Source organism: Oncorhynchus clarkii, chromosome 1, assembly GCF_045791955.1.
Source record: "Oncorhynchus clarkii lewisi isolate Uvic-CL-2024 chromosome 1, UVic_Ocla_1.0, whole genome shotgun sequence".
NCBI lineage: Eukaryota > Metazoa > Chordata > Actinopteri > Salmoniformes > Salmonidae > Oncorhynchus > Oncorhynchus clarkii.
In genome coordinates, this window is record NC_092147.1 from 8057565 (window position 1) to 8085364 (window position 27800).

The 27800-nt window shown below is 45.0% G+C and overlaps 1 protein-coding gene across 1 annotated transcript in view; it reads right to left on the reverse strand.

The window, feature by feature from the left end:
• LOC139418147 (E3 ubiquitin-protein ligase RNF13-like) overlaps window positions 1-26408 on the reverse strand; it is a 78388-nt gene extending 51980 nt beyond the window's left edge. Inside the window, exons 1-4 of the mRNA XM_071167415.1 lie at window positions 26213-26408; window positions 17689-17876; window positions 16224-16304; window positions 89-214 (exon numbers count right to left, since the gene is read on the reverse strand). Coding sequence (XP_071023516.1) covers window positions 89-214; window positions 16224-16304; window positions 17689-17802 — 321 coding nt within the window. The 5' untranslated portion in view covers window positions 17803-17876; window positions 26213-26408. The remainder of the gene's footprint in view (window positions 1-88; window positions 215-16223; window positions 16305-17688; window positions 17877-26212) is intronic.
• Window positions 26409-27800: the final 1392 nt, after the last annotated feature.

The window sequence follows — 27800 nt, forward strand, 5'->3', positions numbered from 1 at the left end:
ATCATCCTGGATAAGTGGCTAGGGGCAACTTAGGGGAAATCAGTAATGTATCATATGGGGAGGTTTTTGTGAGTGCGATGCACCCTACCTTGATGTCAAAGTTACAGTCGAAGCGCTTGATGAGCACGATGAAGGCGCCAGTGAGGTTGTCCCGGATAGGGGGCGGGTCGATGGGCTCGCAGGCATTTTCGGGCCGTGCACCAATCAGAAAGCCCTGTGGGTGTGACATCACAGTACAGTTAGAGCATCAGTTATTAGCTGTTTAAGGAACATGGTCAACACGACCAAACAGTCAACAAACAGCGTGTGTGTGGTGGATTCTGGCGACTAAGTAACTTTACGTTCCAATACCAAAAACACTAAGTAACTTTACGTTCCAATACCAAAAACACTAAGTAACTTTACGTTCCAATACCAAAAACACTAAGTAACTTTACGTTCCAATGTCCATTTGAATCTTTGCTCTCCTCAACAGAAACAGTCGCTGGAAATAAATATTCCCAGGAAAATAAATAAATATTCACTGGAATCTAAATAAATATTCCCTGGAATCTAAATAAATATTCCCTGGAATCTAAATAAATATTCCCTGGAATCTAAATAAATATTCCCTGGAATCTAAATAAATATTCCCTGGAAAATAAATAAATATTCCCTGGAATCTAAATAAATATTCCCTGGAATCTAAATAAATATTCCCTGGAATCTAAATAAATATTCCCTGGAATCTAAATAAATATTCCCTGGAATCTAAATAAATATTCCCTGGAATCTAAATAAATATTCCCTGGAAAATAAATAAATATTCCCTGGAAAATAAATAAATATTCCCTGGAATCTAAATAAATATTCCCTGGAAAATAAATAAATATTCCCTGGAATCTAAATAAATATTCCCTGGAAAATAAATAAATATTCACTGGAAGATCAAACATCTAAAATTAGATGAATTAGACTAGAGAGAAATGATGAGCCACGTACTGAACTAAGAACAACAGAAATGACAAATAACATTTCAATAAAATAAAAAATGTAAATGGCTAATGTAACAGTCAATATGGGCCCTAGATTTTGTTTTAATTAAGGCGGAGTGAGAGAACGACAGGAGGAGGGAGAGAGAGAACGACAGAGGGAGGGAGAGAGACAGAGAGAGAGACAGAGAGACAGACAGAGACAGAGCGAGAGAATGACAGAGGGAGGGAGAGAGAGAATGACAGGAGGAGGGAGAGAGAGAATGACAGAAGGAGGGAGAGAGAGAATGACAGAGGGAGGGAGAGAGACAGAGAGAGAGACAGAGAGACAGACAGAGACAGAGAGAGAGAATGACAGAGGGAGGGAGAGAGAGAATGACAGAAGGAGGGAGAGAGAGAATGACAGAAGGAGGGAGAGAGAGAATGACAGAGGGAGGGAGAGAGACAGAGACAGACAGACAGACAGACAGACAGAGACAGAGAGAGAGAATGACAGAGGGAGGGAGAGAGAGAGAGACAGACAGAGAGACAGACAGAGACAGAGAGAGAGACAGACAGAGACAGAGAGAGAGAGAGACAGGCAGAGAGACAGAGAGAGAGAGAGACAGACAGAGAGACAGAGAGAGAGAGAGAGAGAGAGAGAGCACCAGAGGGAGAGCACCAGAGAGGGGGGAGGGAGGGAGGGAGAGCACCAGAGAGGGGGGAGGGAGGGAGGGAGAGAGAGAGGGGGGGAGGGACAGAGAGAGGGGGGGAGGGAGAGAGAGAGGGGGGGAGGGAGAGAGAGAGGGGGGAGGGAGAGAGGGGGGGGGGAGAGGGGGGGAGGGAGAGAGATGGGGGAGAGAGAGAGAGGGGGTAGAGAGAACGGGAGAGGGGGAAGGGAGAGAGAGTGGGGTAGAGATGACGAGAAAGGGGGAAGGGAGAGAGGGTAGAGAGAATGAGAGAGGGGGAGGGGGAGAGAGGGTAGAGAGAATGAGAGAGGGGGAAGGGAGAGAGAGGAGGGGTAGAGAGAACGAGAGAGGGGGAGGGAGAGAGAGGAGGGGTAGAGAGAACGAGAGAGGGGGAGGGAGAGAGGGGGTAGAGAGAACGAGAGAGGGGGAAGGGAGAGAGAGGAGTGTAGAGAGAACGAGAGAGGGGGAAGGGAGAGAGAGGAGTGTAGAGAGAACGAGAGAGGGGGTGGGAGAGAGAGGAGGGGTAGAGAGAACGAGAGAGGGGGGAGGGAGAGAAAGGGGGTAGAGAGAACGAGAGAGGGGGGAGGGAGAACGAGAGAGGGGGAGGGAGAGAGAGGAGGATAGAGAGAACGAGAGAGGGGGAGGGAGAGAGAGGAGGGGTAGAGAGAACGAGAGAGGGGGGAGGGAGAGAGAGGGGGTAGAGAGAACGAGAGAGGAGGAGGGAGAGAGAGGGGGTAGAGAGAACGAGAGAGGGGGGAGGGAGAACGAGAGAGGGGGGAGGGAGAACGAGAGAGGGGGGAGGGAGAGAACGAGAGAGGGGGAGGGAGAGAGAGGAGGGGTAGAGAGAACGAGAGAGGGGGGAGGGAGAGAGAGGGGTAGAGAGAACAAGCGAGGGGGAGGGAGAGAAAAAGCGTGAAAGTGAGTTTGGCTGGTAAACTTGGTTTGAGATGGGTAGCCATATTGGCAGTCCTTGGGTTATAATGCTATTTTCAAGGGAATATCGGTGCCAACATTGGCCAAAATGGTAACATATATAGCCCCAGTGAGTCAGACTCCACAAGGTGTGATCCACAGAACACTGTGCTGATGGCACCCAGCAGGTCCTGCAGCTCTGGAGTCTCGGATCCGCCTCGGGCATGACTCAGCCTGTCAGAACACAGCCAGAGAGGCAGGCCTAATTTCAGGGCCTGATGCTGTCCAATTACACTGAGGTACTGTTCAAGTGTTTCCATTCAGGGAGAGGTGTTTCTTCAGTGAGTGAAACGTTCATTACATTGCAGACAGAAATGTAATGAAAAGAGCCGAATGACACAATTCTCTTCTACAAGACAGATAATCATATCTGTCTCTGTACATTCTATTTCTATCTGAATATTCTGTAATGTTGTGCCCATCTTGAACAAACTGCTGCTCTCCAGTGTTTTGTCCCACTGGCGTCACAGTAACCAGCAGTAGCCAGCCGGCTTCACGGTAACCTCACGCCAGCCGGCTTCACGGTAACCAGCAGTAGCCAGCCGGCTTCACGGTAACGTCACGCCAGCCGGCTTCACGGTAACGTCACGCCAGCCGGCTTCACGGTAACGTCACGCCAGCCGGCTTCACGGTAACGTCACGCCAGCCGGCTTCACGGTAACGTCACGCCAGCCGGCTTCACGGTAACGTCACGCCAGCCGGCTTCACGGTAACGTCACGCCAGCCGGCTTCACGGTAACCTCACGCCAGCCGGCTTCACGGTAACCTCACGCCAGCCGGCTTCACGGTAACCTCACGCCAGCCGGCTTCACGGTAACCTCACGCCAGCCGGCTTCACGGTAACCTCACGCCAGCCGGCTTCACATTTAACCAGATTTATTGATTTGATAATGTCTAATCACATTTCCTTGCACTATTAAAAGGCTGCAAAATGTAACATAGAAATGTGTTATAGATCTGTAGTTCTAATTGAAAAAGACAGATCTGTTCTATGTGTGCTATTTCTATGCTTCCCGCTCTTAAGTTTAGTCTAGTCTTTTACTTTCGGCTTTTGTATGTAAATGATCTTTCACCGCGGTTTAGCTGGGACAATGACTCAACACTATATACTTTCTCAGCGGTTTAGCTGGTACAATGACTCAACACTATATACTTTCTCAGCGGTTTAGCTGGGACAATGACTCAACACTATATACTTTCTCAGCGGTTTAGCTGGTACAATGACTCAACACTATATACTTTCTCAGCGGTTTAGATGGTACAATGACTCAACACTATATACTTTCTCAGCGGTTTAGCTGATACAATGACTCAACACTATATACTTTCTCAGCGGTTTAGCTGGTACAATGACTCAACACTATATACTTTCTCAGCGGTTTAGCTGGTACAATGACTCAACACTATATACTTTCTCAGCGGTTTAGCTGGTACAATGACTCAACACTATATACTTTCTCAGCGGTTTAGCTGGTACAATGACTCAACACTATATACTTGCTTGTTTTGTCACAAACTGAAAGTAGATGAACCATTAGAATTTTAGCAACCAGGAAAACGGCAGAGAGATGATTTCTGCATAGCGCTTCTTAAATACAGTGTAACTGCACATCCTATCAGGTGTGAGTGCAGATGGTTGCCCGGGGTGACAGGCTGAGAGAGAGGGGTGTGTCCCAAATTGTTATTTATTTATCTAGGCAAGTCAGTTAAGAACAAAATTCTTATTTACAATGACGGCCTACACCGGCCAAACCCGGACGACGCTGGGACAATTGTGCGCCGCGCTTTGGGACTCCCAATCACGGCCGGTTGTGATACAGCCTGGAACGGAACCGGGGTCTGTAGTGACGCCTCCAGCACTGAGATGCAGTGCCTTAGACCGCTGTGATACAGCCTGGAATGGAACCAGGGTCTGTAGTACTGAGATGCAGTGTCTTAGACCGCTGTGATACAGCCTGGAATGGAACCAGGGTCTGTAGTACTGAGATGCAGTGTCTTAGACCGCTGTGATACAGCCTGGAATGGAACCAGGGTCTGTAGTACTGAGATGCAGTGTCTTAGACCGCTGTGATACAGCCTGGAATGGAACCAGGGTCTGTAGTACTGAGATGCAGTGTCTTAGACCGCTGTGATACAGCCTGGAATGGAACCAGGGTCTGTAGTACTGAAATCCAGGGTCTTAGACCGCTGCGCCACTTGGGAGATAAAATGGCACCCACCCTATTCCCCATATACACAGAGGCCTATAAGGCCAGAAGTAGTACACCATGTCGGCATTAGGGTGCGATCTGGGACGCAGCTGAGCTGTAAATTGCTGTGGGATTGGGTGGGGGTGGGGCCTTGACTCAGCACCAGCTACAGCCAGCCGTGAACGTTTTAGTGGAGGTCTCAGGAGACATGCCAGTGCCTAGAACTTCAAAACAGACCCAGACTTCCTGCATTGCCAGTACTTTTCTCTGTGTGTGTACCTTACACTGCTAAGACTGTGTGTGTGTGTGTTTGTACCTTACACTGCTAAGACTGTGTGTGTGTGTGTGTGTACCTTACACTGCTAAGACTGTGTGTGTGTGTGTGTGTGTGTGTGTACCTTACACTGCTAAGACTGTGTGTGTGTGTGTGTGTGTGTGTGTGTACCTTACACTGCTAAGACTGTGTGTGTGTGTGTGTGTATTCTGAATGGCAGCGACACAGCTCTTACAAGCTGCCACATTGAGGTCAATCTCTCCAAATAAAAAAAGGATGATCAATGAAAGAGTCAAACGTATAAAAACATACCATCAACTTCCCCAGAGGATGGACAGCAACTCATATGTACAGGTAAGTGTCCAAATGTAAAGGTAACACCAACATAGTGTCTTTATAGGGGCGTTGGGTCACCACCAGCCAACCAGAACAGCTTCAATGCACCTTGGCATAGATTCTACAAGTGTCTGGAACTCTATTGAAGAACTCATAGAGTGTCTGGAACTCTATTGAAGAACTCATAGAGTGTCTGGAACTCTATTGAAGAACTCATAGAGTGTCTGGAACTCTATTGAAGCTCATAGAGTGTCTGGAACTCTATTGGAGGGATGCGACATCATACTTCCAGAATAAATTCCATCATTTGGTGTTTTTGTTGATGTTGGTGGAAAACACTGTCTCAGGTGCCTCTCCAGAATATCCCATTAGTGTTCAATTGGGTTGAGATCCGGTGATCTGGTACACCTTTTAAAACCTCCTTCGGATCTCTGAGACTCCTCCTTCAAAGTCAAAGATCTTTTATTCTAGCCAAAATAAATGGGCAACTGGGCATTTTTATACATGTAAGTATGATGGGATTTTTAATTGCTTAATTAACTCAGGAACCATACCGGTGTGGAAGCAACTTCCTTTCAATATGCTTTGTATCCCTCCTTTACTCAAGTGTTTCCTTTGATGTTGTCAGTCACTCCAAAAGCTCGTTCCATTCTTGATTTGATACAAAGAGGTAGTGAAGAACTGGCCATGGAAGCCGATACATGGTCTACTTTATGTTGAATCCTGCTTCAGAAAGGAACACAGACTGGAAATCTCCATGGATACAAAGCCTGCTATGACATCACCGTGCCACTGCCTCACATATTCACCTGGCTCAGAACAAGCTACAATAGCTCCCCCTGTTGGCAATGGACCCACAAAAAGGAAATGCCTAAACACACCTCTGTACAGAGCACAGTGTACTTGAGGGAAAATACAATAAAACAACTGACATTTTTTTTTAAACGTTATTTTTTTAAAGTTTAACAACCGATTGTTCGTTTCAGGTTTTGAATTCACAGACAATACAGTCATCTTCCTCCTCCTGCACCGCGGGATTGCCTAGTGGTCGTGAAACCTAAAATCAGACTGATTCAAATACTATTTGAAAAATACTTGGGAGTGTTTTCTTTGGCCTGACAGATTATGAATATTATAATGTTGAAACTATTTGATCATGTGGTTTAAATGGAACAAACTCAATCAAGCCCAGATTAAGACAGTATTTGAACCCAGGTCTATACCTAATCCCAGTCCGTAAATGTCACTAACGCATATCCCGTTTATGGATAAGAGGAAGAACAGAGGAATTATTAAATATAGTCTTGTTTGTGCAGTTTTAAGCAGATTAAAATGAATGAATCTAAAAATCAGATTAGTAGAGAAGGTTTCATAGATACACTGCACACAAAGAGGAGCCGCTCAACAAATTCAACTGTGTATTGAAAAATGGCTAAACCCCTCAATCTCATATGTTATAATGAAACTACTAAGCACATACACACTAAGCAGATGACATGACAAGGATCTAACATGGAAGGGTATTTGTAGACGGCACAAAAAAAAATGGGAACTAAACCAGCCGAGCCAAACATTTTATCTAGGAAATCAACTAATATCGGCACCCAGAAATATATCAACTTCTCCATTTTAATGTTGATCTGTCACATGAAATAAGGAATCAAGTGGAACATTTTTACAGCCCAAAACTGGGTTGTAAAATTTGATACAGAACAATAAAGTGCTATTTTCTGAATTGGGTCTACATCCCAAATGGCACCCTATTTCCTATATAGTGCCCTACTTTTGACCAGGGCCTATGGCACCCTATTCCCTATATAGTGCCCTACTTTTGACCAGGGCCTATGGCACCCTATTCCCTATATAGTGCACTACTTTTGACCAGGGCCTATGGCACCCTATTCCCTATATATAGTGCCCTACTTTTGACCAGGGCCTACTTATTTTCCACCATAATTTGCAAATAAATTCATTAAAAATCCTACAATGTGATTTTCAGGATTTTTTTCTTCTCATTTTGTCTGTCATAGTTGAAGTGTACCTATGATGAAAATTACAGGCCTCTCTCATCTTTTTAAGTGGGAGAACTTGCACAATTGGTGGCTGACTAAATACTTTTTTGCCCCACTGTATGTATGTATGTATGTATGTATGTATGTATGTATGTATGTATGTATGTATGTATGCATGCATGTATGTATGTATGCATGTATGTATGTATGTATGTATGCATGTATGTATGCATGTATGTATGTATGTATGTATGTATGTATGTATGTATGTATGTATGTATGCATGTATGTATGCATGCATGTATGTATGTATGTATGTATGTATGTATGTATGTATGTATGTATGTATGCATGTATGTATGTATGTATGTATGTATGTATGCATGTATGTATGCATGTATGTATATACACACATACACACACAAAAATGTTTCTTGTTAGAATTTTCCTTCCACTTTGACAGAGTATTTTGTGTAGATTGTTGACAAAAAAAATCAATTTTAAACCCACTTTGTAGCACAACAAAATGTGGAAAAAGTTAAGGGATGTGAATCCTTTCTGACGGCCCTGTAGCTGTGTGGACTGGAAATGGGTCAGCATGATCTTTGCCCTGGAAAGATGTGTACATAGCCGCATCCCAACTCCAAAGCCACAGGCCGAATCCAGCTACTGCCCTCCAGCTTCCCAGGCCACGCCCCCTCCTGCATCCCGAGCCAGACATGTGACAGGATATGACACCATATGACGCCGTGCTTCCTGTCCCTGCTAAAAGCCAGTCACTGTTCCGTGAAGTTCCCCCCCAGGGCAATTATCTGCTGCTTCATCACTAATTGAACAAAGCCCTACCCCAAATAAACTGGGTAGAGACTCTTGAGACTATTTTTATTATCCTTCCTCAACTAATCACAGATCTGACATGACTTGATAGGAGTAAATCAGCAGTTCCATCACATAGCCTACAGCATTCTAGTTATGTTAGATTAGCGATTAGACTACCCCAAAGTAGGGAGGAATAACATATTTCAAAGTAAACAAGGCCTAATCGAACACCAGTTTTTGCAACCTTTGCTAGATAGACAACAAGTGATTTTTCAACATGATACATTTCAATTAGAAAGTTCTGGTACATCCTCTTGAACAGACACAAGATTTAGCGGGAAAACCTCTGTTCATGACACACGGCGTTCTATAAGAGAACACCAGAACTCGGCTACATTTTCCCGTCAGTACTATTATTGCCTTTAGTACCATTTCACCCTTGAGGGAATGGCTGGCGCACATGCGCTTCGCACACTTTCCTTGTGTGTAAGAGATTAATGTTCCCAGTTGTCCCATTTGGGACACATGGCTAGTCGTACACTGTGCCATTTCGTGGCATGGGAGGGGTGTGGTTCCATTGAAAGAAAGCCCAGACTGAGGCACACTGGGAAATCATGGGAGACAAGCAAGCTGGTAAGTGTCTTGTGATTCTGGGACAAACTGCAGGCTCCATTGTAGGATGGAAGGTTTGTTCCATCAGGACTGCAATCCCCTGGGACATGGACGCTGCTGCAGTTCATTCCTAAACATTCTTCTCTCAGTTCTTCCATAGTTCACTGGCCTTCCCAGGGACTGGAGAGGTGAAAGCAATAAGAGAATAGTAGTGGTGTTCCATAAAGCTACAATCAGCAGTTGAAGCAATAACAAAGCTACCTCACCGCCCCTATTTTAGTACAAAAAAAAGCTGAGGGGTGGTGCTGGAGAAATGTAACCACTCAAATTCATAACCAAGCTATGGATGTAAGGACTGGCCATCCATTATATCAAAATTATAGTTTTAACCATGTTTTGAAGCTATACGAAGTGTTTGTAAACAAAGTAAATGTAAACAAACGTTGGAGTAAAACAAGCTATACTTTAGGTTCTGATGGGAGACACCAGTTGAACTAAGCTCATGAGGCATTACTAAGTTACATTCATCAAGAATCACTGGGTACATATCATTACTTAAAAAAAGTCCAAATGGATGTATAAACTACAGATTGTCCCTTTAAGCACCAAACAGAAGAAATGGGTTCTGGGTCAGTGCACCCGACTGCACAGATAATCACTGGACAATAGACCGAAACATGGTCGACACGCCACATTTACCAAACAGTTTGTTAACACAGCAGGACAAGTTACTGTCCAAACACTGACCGCATGGCACCGGTACAACTGCAACCGTCACAGGCCAACCTGCTGAAGCCAAATGGCAGCCGAACCAACATGTACGAGACCATATTGTTTTTACAAGAGTTGGAACACTAATGGAACAAGATGTCAAAAGTGAGACGATGAGCCCTAGGGTGTGGGCTGCCACGCCTGCCTTGCTCAAAGCGCCGCAGTGCATCCACACAGACGCTGGCAGAGAGTTCAAACGAGTGGGTGAAGTGGCTTAGCTCCAGTTGGGGGGGGGGGGGGGTAGAAGTAGAGCTGGGAATTGCCAGGGACCTCACAAAACAATATCACAATACTTCTGTCTGCTGCAGAAGGACAAGAGCGTTTTAAAATCAGTCATGGAAATAAAAAACTATTTAAAAGAAGATGGAGAACAATCTATATAGGATGAAAAATACTGGTGTTTTGGCGCATATAACTATCGATTTTTCAGAACACATTTTATTTGTCATATGCTTCGTAAACAACAGGTGAAGACTAAGAGTGAAATACTTATGGGCCCTTCCCAACAACGCAGAGGGAATTTTAAATGTATTTTTTAAATCAGCAACTGAGCTTGTCTAACCCGTTCACAGGATTGGTCAACTCAAGGTTTCAAGGGTCTCCACCGAGCTAGGTATATCTACTTTTAGTTTTAATGCACCGTATTGCTGGAACAAAATCTATGATGTTCTGGTGCTGTTGGAAGCAATTGAAAGTATTGCTTGGTGACTTATTTGTGGACAAATGTAACAGTTTTTCTGGCCGATTTGGTTTTATTTGTGCTTGACAGTCTTCACGACTGTGCTGGTGTGTGTGGACCATGATAGGTCCTCAGTGATGTGGACACCCCGCTCCACTACAGCCCTGTCGACGTGGATGGGGGGTGTACTCACCCCTCCGTTTCCTGTAGTCCACTATCAGCTCCTTTGTCCTGATGATGTTGAGGGAGAAGTGGCACCACACTGCCAGGTCACGGACCCCTTCCCTCTAGGCCAGAGATGGGCAACTTGGGGTGGGGCCCACAAAAAAATCTGAAATCCTGAGGGGCTGCAGTTGCTCACGGGTCTGCATCGCCCCCCCCCCCATCGTTGTGTTGTCAGCAAACTTAATGATGGTGTTGGAGTGGCCACGCAGTCATGATTGAATAGGGAGTACAGGAGGGGAATAAGCATGAACCCGAGGGACCCCTGCGATGAGGGTAAGCGTGGCAGATGTTGTAGTCGCGGCCCGTCAGGAAGTGCAGGATCCAGTTGCAGAGGGAGGTGTTGAGTCCCAGGGTTGAGCTTAGTGATGAGCTTGGAGGGGACTATGGTGTTGAATGCTGAACTATCATCAATGAACCGCATTCTCACGTAGGTGTTCCTCTTGTCCAAGTGGGAGAGGGCAGTGTGGGGTGCAATAGAGATTGCATCATCTGTAGATCTGTTGGGGCGGTATGCTAATTGGAGTGGGTCCAGGGTGTCTGGGATGATGGTGTTGATGTGAGCCATGACCAGCCTTTCAAAGCACTTCATGGCTACAGATGTGAGTGCTACAGGGCAATAGTCATTTAGACAGGTTACCTTGGCATTCTTGGGCGCAGGGAATATGGTGCTTGATACATGTAGGTATTACAGACGGTCAGGGAGAGGTTGAACTTGCCAGCTGATCCTAGTTACCAGAGTAAGAGTCCTGGTAATCTGTCTGGCCACGTGGTCTTGTGAATATTAACCTGTTTAAAATGTCTTTCTAACATCCGCTACAGAGAGCGAGATCACACAGTCGTCGGGAACAGCTGTTGCGCTCATGCATGGTTCAGTGTTGCTTGCCTCAAAGCGAGCATAGAAGGAATTTAGCTCGTATGGTAGGCTCGCGGCTGGGTTTCCCTTTGTAATCCGGCATAGTTTGCAACCCCTGCCACATCCGATGAGCATCAGAGCCGGCATAGTATGATTGGATCTTAGTCCTGTATTGATGTTTTGACTGTTTGATGGCTCGTCGGAGGTCGTAGTGGGATTTCTTACAACCGTCCGGATTAGCGTCCCACTCCTTGAAAGCAGCAGCTCTAGCCATTAGCTCAGTGCAGATGTTGCCTGTAATAAATGGCTTCCGGTTAGGATATAAACGTATGGTCACTGGGGGGACAATGTCATCAATGCACTTATTAATAAAGCCAGTGACCGATGTGGTAAACTCCTTAATGTTATTGGATGAGTCACAGAACATATTCCAGTCTGTACTAGCGAAAGTGTCTTGTATCTTAGCATCCGCTTCGTCGAACCACTTCTGTATTGAGCGTATCACTGGTACTTCCTGTTTTTGCTTGTAACCAGTTCACTGGTACTTCCTGTTTTTGCTTGTAACCAGTTCACTGGTTCCTCCAAGTTTTTGCTTGTAAGCAGAAATCAGGAGTATAGAGTTATGGTCATATTTGCCAAATGGAGGGCGAGGGAGAGCTTCGTATGCTTCGTATGCTTCGTATGCTTCGTACGAGTGTAGGTGATTAAGTTGAGTTTTTTCGCCTCTAGTTGCACAAGTGACATGCTGGTTAAAATGAAGTAAGACGGATTTCAGTTTCCCTGCATTGAAATCACCGGCCAATAGGAGCGACACCTCTGGATGTAAATCTTCTTTTTTTGCTTATGGCCCTATACTGCTCGTTGAGTGCAGGCTTAGTGCCAGCATTGGTTTGTGGTGGTAAATAGACAGCTACAAAAAAATATAGATTAAAACTATTGGTAAATTGGACGGCTTATCAGCATATCATGAGGTATTCTCCATCACTAGGGAGGAGAAGTACAGAGGTGGAGTGAGAGACAGTAAATAGGAAAGAGAGAGAAAGAGGAAATGGATTGCTTGGAGAGAGAGCAACAGAAAAAACAATGAAAAGGAGAACGAGAGAGTAGGCCTTTGAATTACTCAGCTTTCATTACCCCGATGCCTTATGTAAGTAAGCCTGGCAGGCTGCGCACACAGACGTGACCCCTGCTCTTCGCCAGCCCACCCCCTGTCCCAGCCCACCCCCAGTCTTAGCCCACCCCCAGTCCTAGCCCACCCCCCACTCACCGTCCTAGCCCACCCCCTGTCCTAACCCACCCCCCCACTCACCGTCCCAGCCCACCCCCTGTCCCAAGCCTGCCCCGCGACAGCTACAGAGGCCCAAATTGTTCCAGCACCTGGCCCAGCTCCACTCCGCAACCTGCAGGACCAGATCCACAACCGCCAGTGCCCGAGCCAGCCCCTCAATAGACACTCGAGCAGACACACCAGCTGGTGTCTCTCCTGGACCAGACATCACTGGATTCAACACCGGTGCTAATCCCTACACTACCCTCTGCCCTTCCTCACAGACCTGCTTGGCCTGGATCTGACACCCAAGCGGACTCTACAGCCAGAGTCCCAGTCGGTGTCCGATCTAGCACCTTAGACTTCACCATCTCTCCTGGACCTGCCAGCATCAAAACCAGATCGCAGTTCTGATCTCGATGTCCACTGCCGTTCCGGGGAACCAGTTTAGCACCAACCTGGATCTATCATCCACTCCACCTACTGACGCCTCAGCACCTGACCCAGCTCCACTCCTGAGTCTGTCATCCAGACCTGGAGACCTCCAGCAGCATGGACACGGACTGTCCCCACTCCTGCTGGACGACCCTGCCTCATGGACATCATGATCGCCTTGTCCCTCCATCCATTCCACCAAATCAACTATTGAAGTCTAGCTTGCTACAATGAATCAGCCAGAATTCCTCATTCAAAACAAATTTGTCGGAACATTGGGTACTTCCGGCGCCTTGATGACCACTTCCACCCTCCAACCATTCCCCCAAAGGGGACTACATGGGGATGTGGGACATTCCTCATTACCCAGTGCCCTACAACCACCGGCCTTCAAGGGGCGGCCAAGGGGACAGACACTGAGGGAACATGTACTACATACATTTTGGGGTGGCTGTACAAAGCCCAATACTTTCTATTATTAAATATTCACTGAACCCCTCTCTCTCTGGCTAGGACATAGAGACAAACTCTGGGACATTTTCCAGCTGTGGCAGAGGGTACCATCCCCCATCTCAGTCTGACTCCCTTGTCCAGTGGCAGAGGCCACTTTACACCTCTGTGTTAGGGAACGCAGTCCGCTGACCTGGTCAGCCAATCACAGGCCCTATCTAATGGGGTAACGCAACCCCATTCCTACCTGCAATTTAGTTGGGAACAAGGGTGCAGAGAGACGACAGGTCAGAAGAACTCTGCAGCACCTCAACACAACTCACCACTGGACCCTTCCTACAAGGACAAGCCTCTTGCACTGGACTTCCTGAATCAAATCACATTTTATTGGTTGCATACACACGTTTAGCAGATGCTAGATCCAACAGTACATCTAACAATACACAATACATATTTCTATATACAGTAATATCTAATAATACACACAAATCTAAAAGTAAAATAATGGAATTAAGAAATATAGAAATAAGGCCTAGCGTTGTGGGAGTCTGGAGTATAAAATACATTACCGGTCACACCTACTCATTCAAGGGTTATTCTTACATTTTGGACAATTTTCTACCTTGTAGAATAATAGCGAAGACATCAAAACTATGAAATAACACATATGGAATCATGTAGTAACCAAAACAAAAGTGGTAAACAAATCAAAGTAAATTTATATTTGAGATTATTCAAAGTAGTCACCCTTTGCCTTGATGACAGCTTTGCACACTCTTGGCATTCTCTTAACCAGCTTCATGAGGTAGTCACCTGGAATGCATTTCAATTAACAGGCGTGCCTTGTTAAAAGTTAATTTGTGGAATTTCTTTCCTTCTTAATGCATTTTGAGCCAATCAATTGTGTTGTGACAACGCAGCGTTGGTATACAGAAGATAACCTTATTTAGTAAAAGACCAAGACCATATTATGGCAAGAACAGCTAAAATAAGCAAAGAGAAATTACAGCCCATCCTTACTTTAAGATATGAAAGTCAGTCAATGCGGAAAATGTCAAGAACTCACCCAGTCTCAGAAATTGCAGCCCAAATAAATGCTTCACAAAGTTTAAGTAACAGACATCTCAACATCAACTGTTCAGAGAAGACTGCGTGAAATCAGGACTTCATGGTTGAATTGCTTGGTTGAACCACTATTAAAGTACTCCAATAATAAGAAGAGACTTGCTTGGGCCAAGAAACATGAGCAATGGACATTAGGCAGGTGGAAATTTGTCCTTTTGTCTGCTGAGTCCAAATATGAGATTATTGGTGGTTTGCGCTTTGTGGGACTATCATTTGTCTTTCAACAGGACAATGACCCACCACACCGACAGGATGCTCTCAATGGTGCATCCTGAGCCTGAAGAAGCTTTTCACCTTCTACACTGCAGCCCCGTCAATGTGGATGGTCCACGATCAGCTCCTTCGTGTTGTTGACATTGAGGGGGTGGCTATTTTCCTGGCACCACTCTGCCAGGGTACTCACCTCCTCCCTGTAGGCTGTCTCATCATTGTTGGTAATCAGGCCTACAGTACCACGGTTGTTGTCTGCAAACTTGATGATTGAGTAAACAGGGAGTACATGAAACCTCCAGTAGTCTATCCTACTTCCTGTTTGTCGTGATCGCCGGCGCGCCGGGACAGTTGCACCTATATCTAAACCGGCACCTCTATCGGAGTTCACCACCAATTAATGATGCTCTTTTTCAATGGACGTTTCAACAAGACACTGAAATGAACGATTCATCATGGATGTTTCAACAAGATACTGAAATGAACGATTCATCATGGACGTTTCAACAAGATACTGAAATGAACGATTCAACAAGAGACTGAAATGAACGATTCATCACGGACGTTTCAACAAGAGACTGAAATGAACGATTCAACAAGAGACTGAAATGAACGATTCATCATGGACGTTTCAACAAGACACTGAAATGAACGATTCATCATGGACGTTTCAACAAGAGACTGAAATGAAAGATTCATCATGGACGTTTCAACAAGAGACTGAAATGAACGATTCATCATGGACGTTTCAACAAGAGACTGAAATGAACGATTCATCATGGACGTTTCAACAAGAGACTGAAATGAACGATTCATCATGGACGTTTCAAACAGAGAGGTTAGTGAGAGAGCAAGGCAAGCATAGCGATGGAAAACAAGCTCTTCACTGGGGGGTGACGACGACAATGGCCTGGCTTAGAAGTGCAGACATGAGTCAGCCCTGTTGCCAGCTGTGTGTGGGTCAACAATGAGTGGGCACCTCACAACCCATGACATCATTCTCATTAGAAAGCCATGGTGATCTTGCTGCTACACATTCACAACACAGTGCACTTTACTGTAGTTCCAGTTTGGCCACTGGACCACAACTGGGCTCACTACTAATCTGCATCCCAAAATGCATCATATTCAGTGCATACACTTTGACCATAGAGAGAGAGAGAGAGAAACTGTATATACTGTATATCATTGGTTATACTTTAACTAGTGTCAATAGCAGTAAAAAAAAAAAAAAATGACAGGGTATATGTAACAGTCGACTTATCGAGTTCTTGTAATGAACTGCAGGGATTTGTAAGTCCGTCATTAAACATTGGCATTTGCCGGAAATAAAAAATGCCCCTTGTTGTACCCACCTTGAGTCCATCGCTGGGCAGCCGGTACCCAAACCGTGCAGGCAGGTCATCAAAATTACCTGTCTTGTTGTCAAATGTGTACTGAAAGAGAAAAAAAAGAATACAAATCACATCACGTGGTGTTTAACAACTAATAGTTCTTCGTCATTCAGTCTGTCTGGGTGTCTATCCATCCGCCCGTCTCTGTCTGAGTGTCTATCCATCCGCCCGTCTCTGTCTGAGTGTCTATCCATCCGCCCGTCTCTGTCTGAGTGTCTATCCATCCGCCCGTCTCTGTCTGAGTGTCTATCCATCCGCCCGTCTCTGTCTGAGTGTCTATCCACCCGCCCGTCTCTGTCTGCGTGTCTATCCATCCGCCCGTCTCTGTCTGAGTGTCTATCCTTCAGCCCGTCTCTGTCTGGGTGTCTATCCTTCAGCCCGTCTCTGTCTGAGTGTCTATCCATCCGCCCGTCTCTGTCTGAGTGTCTATCCTTCAGCCCGTCTCTGTCTGGGTGTCTATCCTTCAGCCCGTCTCTGTCTGGGTGTCTATCCATCAGCCCGTCTCTGTCTGAGTGTCTATCCACCCGCCCGTCTCTGTCTGAGTGTCTATCCATCCGCCCGTCTCTGTCTGAGTGTCTATCTATCCGCCCGTCTCTGTCTGAGTGTCTATCCACCCGTCCGTCTCTGTCTGGGTGTCTATCCTTCAGCCCGTCTCTGTCTGAGTGTCTATCCTTCAGCCCGTCTCTGTCTGGGTGTCTATCCACCCGTCCGTCTCTGTCTGGGTGTCTATCCTTCAGCCCGTCTCTGTCTGGGTGTCTATCCACCCGTCCGTCTCTGTCTGGGTGTCTATCCTTCAGCCCGTCTCTGTCTGAGTGTCTATCCTTCAGCCCGTCTCTGTCTGGGTGTCTATCCATCCGCCCGTCTCTGTCTGCGTGTCTATCCTTCAGCCCGTCTCTGTCTGAGTGTCTATCCACCCGCCCGTCTCTGTCTGGGTGTCTATCCATCCGCCCGTCTCTGTCTGGGTGTCTATCCTTCAGCCCGTCTCTGTCTGGGTGTCTATCCATCCGCCCGTCTCTGTCTGAGTGTCTATCCTTCAGCCCGTCTCTGTCTGAGTGTCTATCCTTCAGCCCGTTCTCTGTCTGGGTGTCTATCCTTCAGCCCGTCTCTGTCTGGGTGTCTATCCTTCAGCCCGTTCTCTGTCTGCGTGTCTATCCTTCAGCCCGTCTCTGTCTGAGTGTCTATCCTTCAGCCCGTCTCTGTCTGCGTGTCTATCCTTCCGCCCGTCTCTGTCTGAGTGTCTATCCTTCAGCCCGTCTCTGTCTGCGTGTCTATCCTTCCGCCCGTCTCTGTCTGGGTGTCTATCCTTCAGCCCGTTCTCTGTCTGCGTGTCTATCCTTCAGCCCGTCTCTGTCTGGGTGTCTATCCTTCAGCCCGTTCTCTGTCTGCGTGTCTATCCTTCAGCCCATCTCTGTTTGCGGGGACTCACGGCAGAGATGTCGGCCTCAACGGGCAGCAGGTTGAGGAAAGCGAAGAGCTGCACGGTGAAGATGGTGTAGATCTGTGTGGCAGACAGCATCAGCATCCCAAGGGAGAGCAGCATCTTGCATTCCGTGTGTGTGTCAGTCGACTGACACACGGACGGACGGACTGTCCCAGCACTGGCAGATCTCACACCTGCAGTGTACGTACACACACACAAACACACACACACGATTGTCAATGTCTGTAGGCCTACGTCTGCTCCCAGCCTCCCACAGAACAAACACCCCAAAGTTCCCAGGGACAACTGTAATTATATATGCCACTACGTGAAATCTGGTGTGACCCTGCTCGGTTCTGAAATCTGGTGTGACCCTGCTCGGTTCTGAAATCTGGTGTGACCCTGCTCGGTTCTGAAATCTGGTGTGACCCTGCTCGGTTCTGAAATAAGACAGTAGTGAATTTGTCATTGATTCATGCCTAACACACTTGCACACACACAAGATTGAAGTAGTTAAGCCTACTAGCTTGATAGCAGGGTTGGGGTTAATTCCATTTCAATTCTGGAAGTACAATGAAATTCCATGCAATTGTTTCAATGAGGAACATTTGGAATATTTCTGAATTGACTTTAATTGAACAGTACTGGGGCCACGCCCCATATATAAATTGCCTGGCTCCCCACAGGTGCCACTTTGGTTTTAGAAGTGAGGGGGACATGACCCCCAGATCCCCCGTCAGGTTCTCTCCTAGAGTTTTTTGGGGGTCATCTAAAGCGAACTTCCTGCATTGTTACACAATCCCAACGAGTTGTCTCTATTTAGAACAAAATGTAATTAAGCTTAATAAAGACTTTTGATCAATAATAAATATTGTGTTGCACCTTTAACCAAGACTGACAAATGAACAACACTTGAAAAATACAGACTTTTGATTGTCTTTAGTATTAAGACATCCTCTATATCAAATTTCAGCCAAACCGCCCAGCCAGCCCAGGCCACCTGCACGCCCGACCCCCACCAGTCTAGTCAATATACACTGCTCAAAAAAAATTAAAGGGAACACTTAATAAACACAATGTAACTCCCAAGTCAATCACACTTCTGTGAAATCAAACTGTCCACTTAGGAAGCAACACTGATTGACAATAAATGTCACATGCTGTTGTGCAAATGGAATAGACAACAGGTGGAAATTATAGGCAATTAGCAAGACACCCCCAATAAAAGAGTGGTACTGCAGGTGGTGACCACAGACCACTTCTCAGTTCCTATGCTTCCTGGCTGATGTTTTGGTCACTTTTGAATGCTGGCGGTGCTTTCACTCTAGTGGTAGCATGAGACGGAGTCTACAACCCACACAAGTGGCTCAGGTAGTGCAGCTCATCCAGGATGGGACATCAATGCGAGCTGTGGCAAGGTTTGCTGTGTCTGTCAGCGTAGTGTCCAGAGCATGGAGGCGCTACCAGGAGACAGGCCAGTACATCAGGAGACGTGGAGGAGGCCGTAGGAGGGCAACAACCCAGCAGCAGGACCGCTACCTCCGCCTTTGTGCAAGGAGGAGCAGGAGGAGCACTGCCAGAGCCCTGTAAAAATACCACCAGCAGGCCACAAATGTGCATGTGTCTGCTCAAACGGTCAGAAACAGACTCCATGAGGGTGGTATGAGGGCCCGACATCCACAGGTGGGGGTTGTGCTTACAGCCCAACACCGTGCAGGACGTTTGGCATTTGCCAGAGAACACCAAGATTGGCAAATTCGCCACTGGCGCCCTGTGCTCTTCACAGATGAAAGCAGGTTCACACTGAGCACATGTGACAGACGTGACAGAGTCTGGAGATGCCGTGGAGAACGTTCTGCAGCCTGCAATATCCTCCAGCATGACCGGTTTGGCGGTGGGTCAGTCATGGTGTGGAGTGGCATTTCTTTGGGGGGCTGCACAGCCCTCCATGTGCTTGCCAGAGGTAGCCTGACTGCCATTAGGTACCGAGATGAGATCCTCAGACCCCTTGTGAGACCATATGCTGGTGCGGTTGGCCCTGGGTTCCTCCTAATGCAAGACAATGCTAGACCTCAAGTGGCTGGAGTGTGTCAGCAGTTCCTGCAAGAGGAAGGCATTGATGCTATGGACTGGCCTGCCCGTTCCCCAGACCTGAATCCAATTGAGCACATCTGGGACATCATGTCTCGCTCCTTCCACCAACGCCAACACTTTGCACCACAGACTGTCCAGGAGTTGGCGGATGCTTTAGTCCAGGTCTGGGAGGAGATCCCTCAGGATACCATCCGCCACCTCATCAGGAGAATGCCCAGGCGTTGTAGGGAGGTCATATAGGCACGTGGAGGCCACACACACTACTGAACCTCATTTTGACTTGTTTTAAGGACATTACATCAAAGTTGGATCAGCCTGTAGTGTGGTTTTCCACTTTAATTTTGAGTGTGACTCCAAATCCAGACCTCCATGGGTTGATAAAATTGATTTCCATTTGTAATTTGTGTGATTTTGTGGTCAGCACATTTAACTATGTAAAGAAAAAAGTATTTAATGAGAATATTTCATTCATTCAGATCTAGGATGTGTTATTTTACTGTTCCCTTTACTTTTTTGAGCAGTGTATACATCAACTATCTCCCAACACAATTTCCTTCCCAGTTCACTCCCACCTTACATTTTTTTAATTCCCAAGGGAAAGGTTTGGAAACAAAACCATTAAAAACACATATAACCTCAAATATACATTACCACACAGAAACAGCAAATCCTCCATATAATGAATCTCATAGGACTAATAGTACTGTAGAGCTCTTTTTACTTACACACAATATAGCTGGGTCGCCCCGTTCTACCCCTAGGGGTCCACCACCCTGCAGCGCCCCAACCCAACACTAGAGGTTGACCGATTAATCGGAATGGCCGATTAATTGGGGCCAATTTCAAGTTTTCATAACAATCGGTAATCTGCATTTTTGGACACCGTTTTATGGCCGATTACATTGCACTCCACGAAGAGACTGCGTGGCAGGCTGACGACCTGTTGTGCGAGTCCAGCAAGGTGCTAGCTAGCATTAAACTTATCTTGTAAAAAACAATCAATCTTAACATAATCACTAGTTAACTACACATGGTTGATGATATTACTAGTTTATCTAGCTTGTCCTGCATTGCATATAATGCGGTGCCAGTTAATTTATCATTGAATCACAGCCTACTTCGCCAAACAGGTGATGATTTAATAAAAGCGCATTCGCAAAAAAAACACTGTCGTTGCACCAACGTGTTCCTAAACATCAACGCCTTTCTTAAAATCAATACACAAGTATATATTATTTTTTAAACCTGCATATTTAGTTAATATTGCCTGCTAACATGAATTTATTTTAACTAGGGAAATTGTGTCACGTCTCTTGCGTTCAGTGCAAGCAGAGTCAGGGTAAATGCAGCAGTTTGGACCGCCTGGCTCATTGCGAACTGTGTGAAGACCATTTTTTCTTAACAAAGACTGTAATTAATTTGCCAGAATTGTACATAATTATGACGTAACATTGAAGGTTGTGCAATATAAGAGCAACATTTAGACTGATGGATGCCCCCCGTTAGATAAAATACGGAACGGTTCCGTATTTCACTGAAAGAATAAAAGTTTTGTTTGCGAAATTATAGTTTCCGGATTTTACCATATTAATGACCTAAGGCTCGTATAAAAAAATGGCTGATTAATCAGTATCGGCTTTTTTTGGTCCTCCAATAATCGGTATCGGCGTTGAAAAATCATAAATCGGTCGACCTCTACACAACACACCCCACTCAGCTTTAAGACCTTAGTGAAACATTCATTTATTGGTTTTGGGGGTGTTAGGCCAAGGCCAGAGTGACAACCCACAGGACTGAGCAAGCCCAGCAGTGAGGCTTTGCCTAAATAGGTATCTCCCCTGACGAGGGCATGTTTTCAATACTCCTTTAACCGTACTGTATTCCATATAAGGCATCCAGGCCTTATGAAAGTTCCCCCGTATACCCTTAATATAGTAATAAACTCAAGCTAGCAATACATAACTTGACATTGCGGGAGGATAACCAATCTTCCAATTAATGTGCATTTCTTAGCCACTATAAAACGCTAGGTTACTCAGTTTCTTCAGATAAGTCTCCAGTATCAACATTTACAAGCAAACAAAAACAGGGAGAAGGGAGAACCTGTAGATATGGTGAGATAAAAGAACATACTCTTTGCCAGAATTCTGCCAGCCTTCACAAGACCATGACATATGCAAATATGTCCCTATTGTGTTTTACACCTCCAGCAGAGGAATGACATTTCTCAGTGCATGATATTCAGTCTCACTGGCATATAGAACATTCTATGGATGGTTTTAACCTGCAGTCATTTATGTCTAATATTATAACAACATGACTGGGCATTCTAACAGATCTGTATCCATTCATCATCATCATCAATAGCTTCTACCAGGTCTTCCTCACATTTTTGTTTTGTGTCATCGGGAAAAGCCTCTATCAACCCTTGATACAGTTTGGAAATCAACTTGAGGTTTGTCAGACAGCCTTAAAACATAGTTTACATCTTTGAAGCTTCTTGCTTGTCCAGTGTTTGCTGCACAGAGAGAATAAAAAGTGTTGCATCTTCACAAATTTACCACAGCTCCGTCAGACCGGTCTTCCTCGGCTGCCTGACCCTGCTGAGACCTGTGTCACCATCACAGACTGATCTTCCCTGGTTACCTGACCCTGCTGAGACCCGTGTCACCATCACAGACTGGTCTTCCCTGGTTACCTGACCCTGCTGAGACCCCTGTCACCGTCACAGACTGGTCTTCCCTGGTTACCTGACCCTGTTGGGACCACTGTCACCATCTGATCCTGCTAAAACATGATGAGTAGTGTTGTGTACTGACTATACACTAGAGGGCTGCATTCCCTTGTGATGCCTGTGAGTCCCGACAGAGATCACTGCAGTGTGGTCGGCATTGTTCGTGCTGCGAACAGTCAGATTCAAATATTTTTTGTTGTCCCACAGATGATTTGGAAACGGGCCTCTTTCTGCTTTGTACGCGTTAGCCTAGCTATTGTATTAAAAGCACATATTTATTCACACGCCCAGAATTCACTGCTTCAACATCAGTAGCCTTCCTCTCCTAGTTGGATGTGAGTGCTCAAGTGTCCAAAGTATGTGTGGTCTCATTGAAATAGACTAGGCTGTATACATGTTCGGAGAATCACGTGGCAGTTAACTTAAATATTATTAGCCTGTAGTTTACTACAATGTCTGTAAATAAATAGGCGATTGATAAATGGAAAGAAGTGGAGGGCGTTCAACCCTGACGTGAGTCAAAGTGCACTCAAATGTATTCATTGAAAAAGAAAAAGGTTACAATGGTGTGCGAGCGTTGCACATTTTCAATTTCAATAAGTATTTGTTACCGATTTATTTGTCTCTGCCTGCAAATCGTCCTCCTAAAAAAGGTAGGCTATATCCTATAGGTCTATGCAAAACATAGCAAGTGTTTAATGAATCACTAACCATCTGAATTCTTTAGCAATACAAGACCATCGCTTAATGAGAGGTCGACACGTCTGGTTGGCAGATATCACTGAATTTGTTCAGGAAATGTGTCATTCTAATGCAGGGAAGACCAGTCTGTCATCATTCTTGCTGTTTCAAGTTCAGTAGCCATATCTGAGAAACCAGGTTCATGTGTGGTCTCATTTAAATAGAGTAGGATATAACCTGTGTGGAGAAGTACTGGGCAGCTATCTTTCCAAGGAAATGTACTTCCTAAGTAGTTTACTACATTGCTTAGAAATAAGCCTAAATATTGATCACCCATATTTCTCAGTCTGAAAATCTTCCCACTCCCCCCCCCAAAAAAAGGTAAGCTATAAAAAAATGGTTTGAGAGAAAGTAAATCTCTCCAGCTCTGCTCTCTTCAATCTACATCTTGCATAGTGGCTGATATAGCCTAATAATACAATTTAAGGGCCATGTGAGAATCTCTGGTAATTTAAATGTACTTTTGTGCATTTGGGCACAAATTTGTTGGGACCATGCGGTAGCGGGTGGGAGTCGTGTTATTACTGTGTCAGTGAGAAAAGTAGGGAACTAGCTAGGGAAACTGACAGATCAATAACATTTCATTGCCATACTGACTAATATTATTTATTTTTTAACTCATATTGCACTGAAAAAACAAAATATCAATCTTTAATCATTTGGCTGATGGTTTCATCGTTTGATTCAGGACTAATGTGATTGAGGCAAAAACAATAGCTAACGTTAGCCAACTTTTGGTCAGCTCTCTCCCTCTCTCTAATGGTACATCAACTTGTGAAGAGCTGGCCTGGCTATGGTAGCTATTAGCTAGTGTAGCTAATTCATTCACCTCAGTCAAGAGGGAAATAAACATTAGCTAATGTTACATGTCAGTTACAATACTAGCTCAGCACTGTGAACAAACACTAGATCATTTTTTTTCTGTTAATTTAAACTGCTGTTACCTTGCCAGCTACATCAGTCAGCTAAAGAGTAGCCAGTTTCTGCTCTGCTTGCTTTTACAACTCGGTGAAAGAGCACAACACAGACACTGAACTATGCTCAACTCTCCAGTGCTGGTCCAGCCAGCCTTCCAAAAGCTTTGCCTTCACACAGCCTGTCAACCCGCTCTGTGGTGTTTGCATGGTCCTAAATCCAGCCGGCTGAACACTACAAACAGCATACCCGACTGCTCGGAGGCGTCCTCTTGGTCCTAAAGCCCATTGATGCAAATCATATTCCAATGATAAATGCAATTTCAGAATGCAGTGAAAGTTGCACTCCTGGCTACCCATCCACATCGCTCTGGCCAAACACATTCTGACTGTTCTGATTGGTCCCAGAAAACAACCGTTGGGCCAGAGCCAGCCTACATGATGAAGTGATCAACTTTGAAATTCTGATTGGTTAGATTTGTTAGAGATGATCCAATCGCTGATGAATTTGTTTTGTACAACACCCCTCCTTCTGAAGTCACACAAACGACTTCATGGATGCCAGACTCAAACAATGTGTTACGTTCAATAGAGCAGCAGAATAAAAAATTCAGTGTGAGTCGTCAAGAAAATATATAAAAGGCTTATCAAGAGTAGACCTACTGCTAGGGCCCTGTGCTTCTCAGTGATGACCGGTGTCGGACAGATAGGAAATAACATGCATTAGACTACATCAGATAGCAATACAGCATCACCAAGCACTACTAATAACACAAAATATCTCCCCAAATATTGAATATTCATTTAAACATGCCATGTTGTATGTTTCAAGGTGGCACAGGTGTATAAAGCCACAAATAAACAATTCCAAGTTTCAAGTAGCTAGGCCCTTTCAAAAGTACGGGGACATTTGCTGTGAGATACTTGCTACAGATGTAATGATCTTTGTAAAGTAAAGCCTAAAAGTAGAAGTCATCGTATTAGTTGCAAAAGAAGGATGATGTCAAAGTCATGTGGCAATGTCGTCCCATGTAATGTGACTACCCAGCAGTATGACAGATAGCGACTTTAACCACCCGGCCTACTTGGATAACAACCTATTCAGTTAGCCAAGCTAACTTCCTAGCTAATATTATTCTTGTCGCAAATCTCCCATCTATCTAGCTAGTTAACGTAATCATAGCCCAATAGTGGACTAAAGAGCCTAACGTTACTCCTTAGTCCAAGGACTTTAAAAAGACAAAACAGCCAAATACTCCATCTAAACGTGAATCGATTCTCCATTGCGGTACAGTTATAGAAAAATAAATCCCTGTACTTTCATATCACATCAAACATTTCACAAATGCAAAATACACACTTACTGTACACTGTTTTAACCGCGTTTAACACAGCAGCCGACAGTATTTTTCATTGACAAGACAACACGTTTGTGGCATATGTCTTCCGTTTACACATACAGTAACTTAGGTGTTTGGAAACGCAGATAGCTAATTAGCACAAGTAGTCCACTCGGTCTCCCGTCTGTTTTCCTGTAAACAAGAGCTGTAGCATGGAAATATGGCCATATGGGAACCATAATCCTATAAAAAAAAGGCGTGTATCAATATGACCTTTTGTTTTCCACCGCAAGCGATGCGTCGCGGATAACCTCCCCCATACAGAATACGCCTTCGTCCAATGACTATTATGTGTAATGTTGTGGAACTGAGAGTCATGACCACCGGCTAACGTAAACACAGCTGCAAAAGTGGTGAATCGGGTTTTATGATACTAACAATATATGGCGGCTGTAGAGGTGCCAAACCTATTTAGCAAGCTATTATACGTCTTCTAAATATACCCGATGGAGCAAGCTACCATTATTAGCAAGCTAAATACCATTATTGGGCCAGCTTTGCAACTCCCAAGCTTGATAGCAACATCATGACTTGACTCGAGTCTAAACACCAGCATATTTGACGTTGGTAACAGCTAGCTATATCAGCGCTAGCTACAAATGCAAGTTAGCTAGCTAGATAACTAACGTTAGATCGTGGAAAGTTACCTTTGAATCAGACCGACGTTTCCTCTGGTTTAAAACATATATATGCGAATAATATAGACATTACAATAAATTGCTATCTATACGTATGATCGCAACAACTTTATTCCTTTACTTTAACATGCCAGTACAACAGAACGTCAACAATAATCCCGAACTAGCCAGCTTCCTCTATCTGCAAACCCCGCCCCGCCCGAGCAGATTGTTGCTGCTGATTGGACGGAAGGACAATCAATCTTTCCTTTCCGAAACTGTTTCCTGGGGTAAACATAACCACGTGATGCATCATGTATTTACAGTAAAGAAATGATCTCAAATATATAGTATTTGTACGTGTGGGGTGTGTGACCACGTATGCAAAGGTTTAAATTTAGTGGCTGACAGTTTGACTATGAATTCGAGCGCAAGATGTGGGATAATAATAGCGAAGTTTATGGCGGGGCAGTGCTGGCCTGGAACCCGCATTTGCTGGCCTGGAATACATTGTTAATAATATATTTTGGAAGGTTTGGTTATTGTACCACACAAATATCTGCTTGTTATACTTATGGATAATTCTAAAAGAGAGGTCAAAGAGGTCTCTTTCAGAATTATCCATAAGTATAACCCTGCGAATCATTAGCTGAAAAACAACAAAAAAAGTACCATTGACTGTACTTTTTGGGAAAAGCATCCAGAAAAAGTTTTGCATTCATTTTGGCATTGTCTACGTGTAAAGAAATTATTGCAAGGTATTTATAGATTTATAATTGATAATAGTCTTGAATACTTTTGTTTATTATGGGGTAATGTGCTGCTTGGTTTCATTAACTATAATATACACACACAAAAAAAAACAAGTCTTTAATGTAATTGTAATAATGGGGAAAAAGTCATTAATACATGTATCAAATCAAATCAAATGTATTCATATAGCCCTTCGTACATCAGCTGATATCTCAAAGTGCTGTACAGAAACCCAGACAGGATGACCACATCAGTGAATCAACCCACTCAGGTGACGCACCCCCTCCAGGGACAGCATGAGAGAGCCCCAGTAAGCCAGTGACTCAGCCCCTGTAATAGGGTTAGAGGCAGAGAATCCCAGTGGAAAGAGGGGAACCGGCCAGGCAGAGACAGCAAGGGCGGTTCGTTGCTCCAGAGCCTTTCCGTTCACCCTCCCACTCCTGGGCCAGACTACACTCAATCATATGACCCACTGAAGAGATGAGTCTTCAGTAGAGACTTAAAGGTTGAGACCGAGTTTGCGTCTCTGACATGGGTAGGCAGACAGTTCCATAAAAATGGAGCTCTATAGGAGAAAGCCCTGCCTCCAGCTGTTTGCTTAGAAATTCTAGGGACAATTAGAGGAGGCCTGCGTCTTGTGACCGTAGCGTACGTGTAGGTATGTACGGCAGGACCAAATCAGAGAGATAGGTAGGAGCAAGCCCATGTAATGCTTTGTAGGTTAGCAGTAAAACCTTGAAACCAGCCCTTGCTTTGACAGGAAGCCAGTGTAGAGAGGCTAGCACTGGAGTAATATGATCAAATTTTTTGGTTCTAGTCAGGATTCTAGCAGCCGTATTTAGCACTTACTGAAGTTTATTCAGTG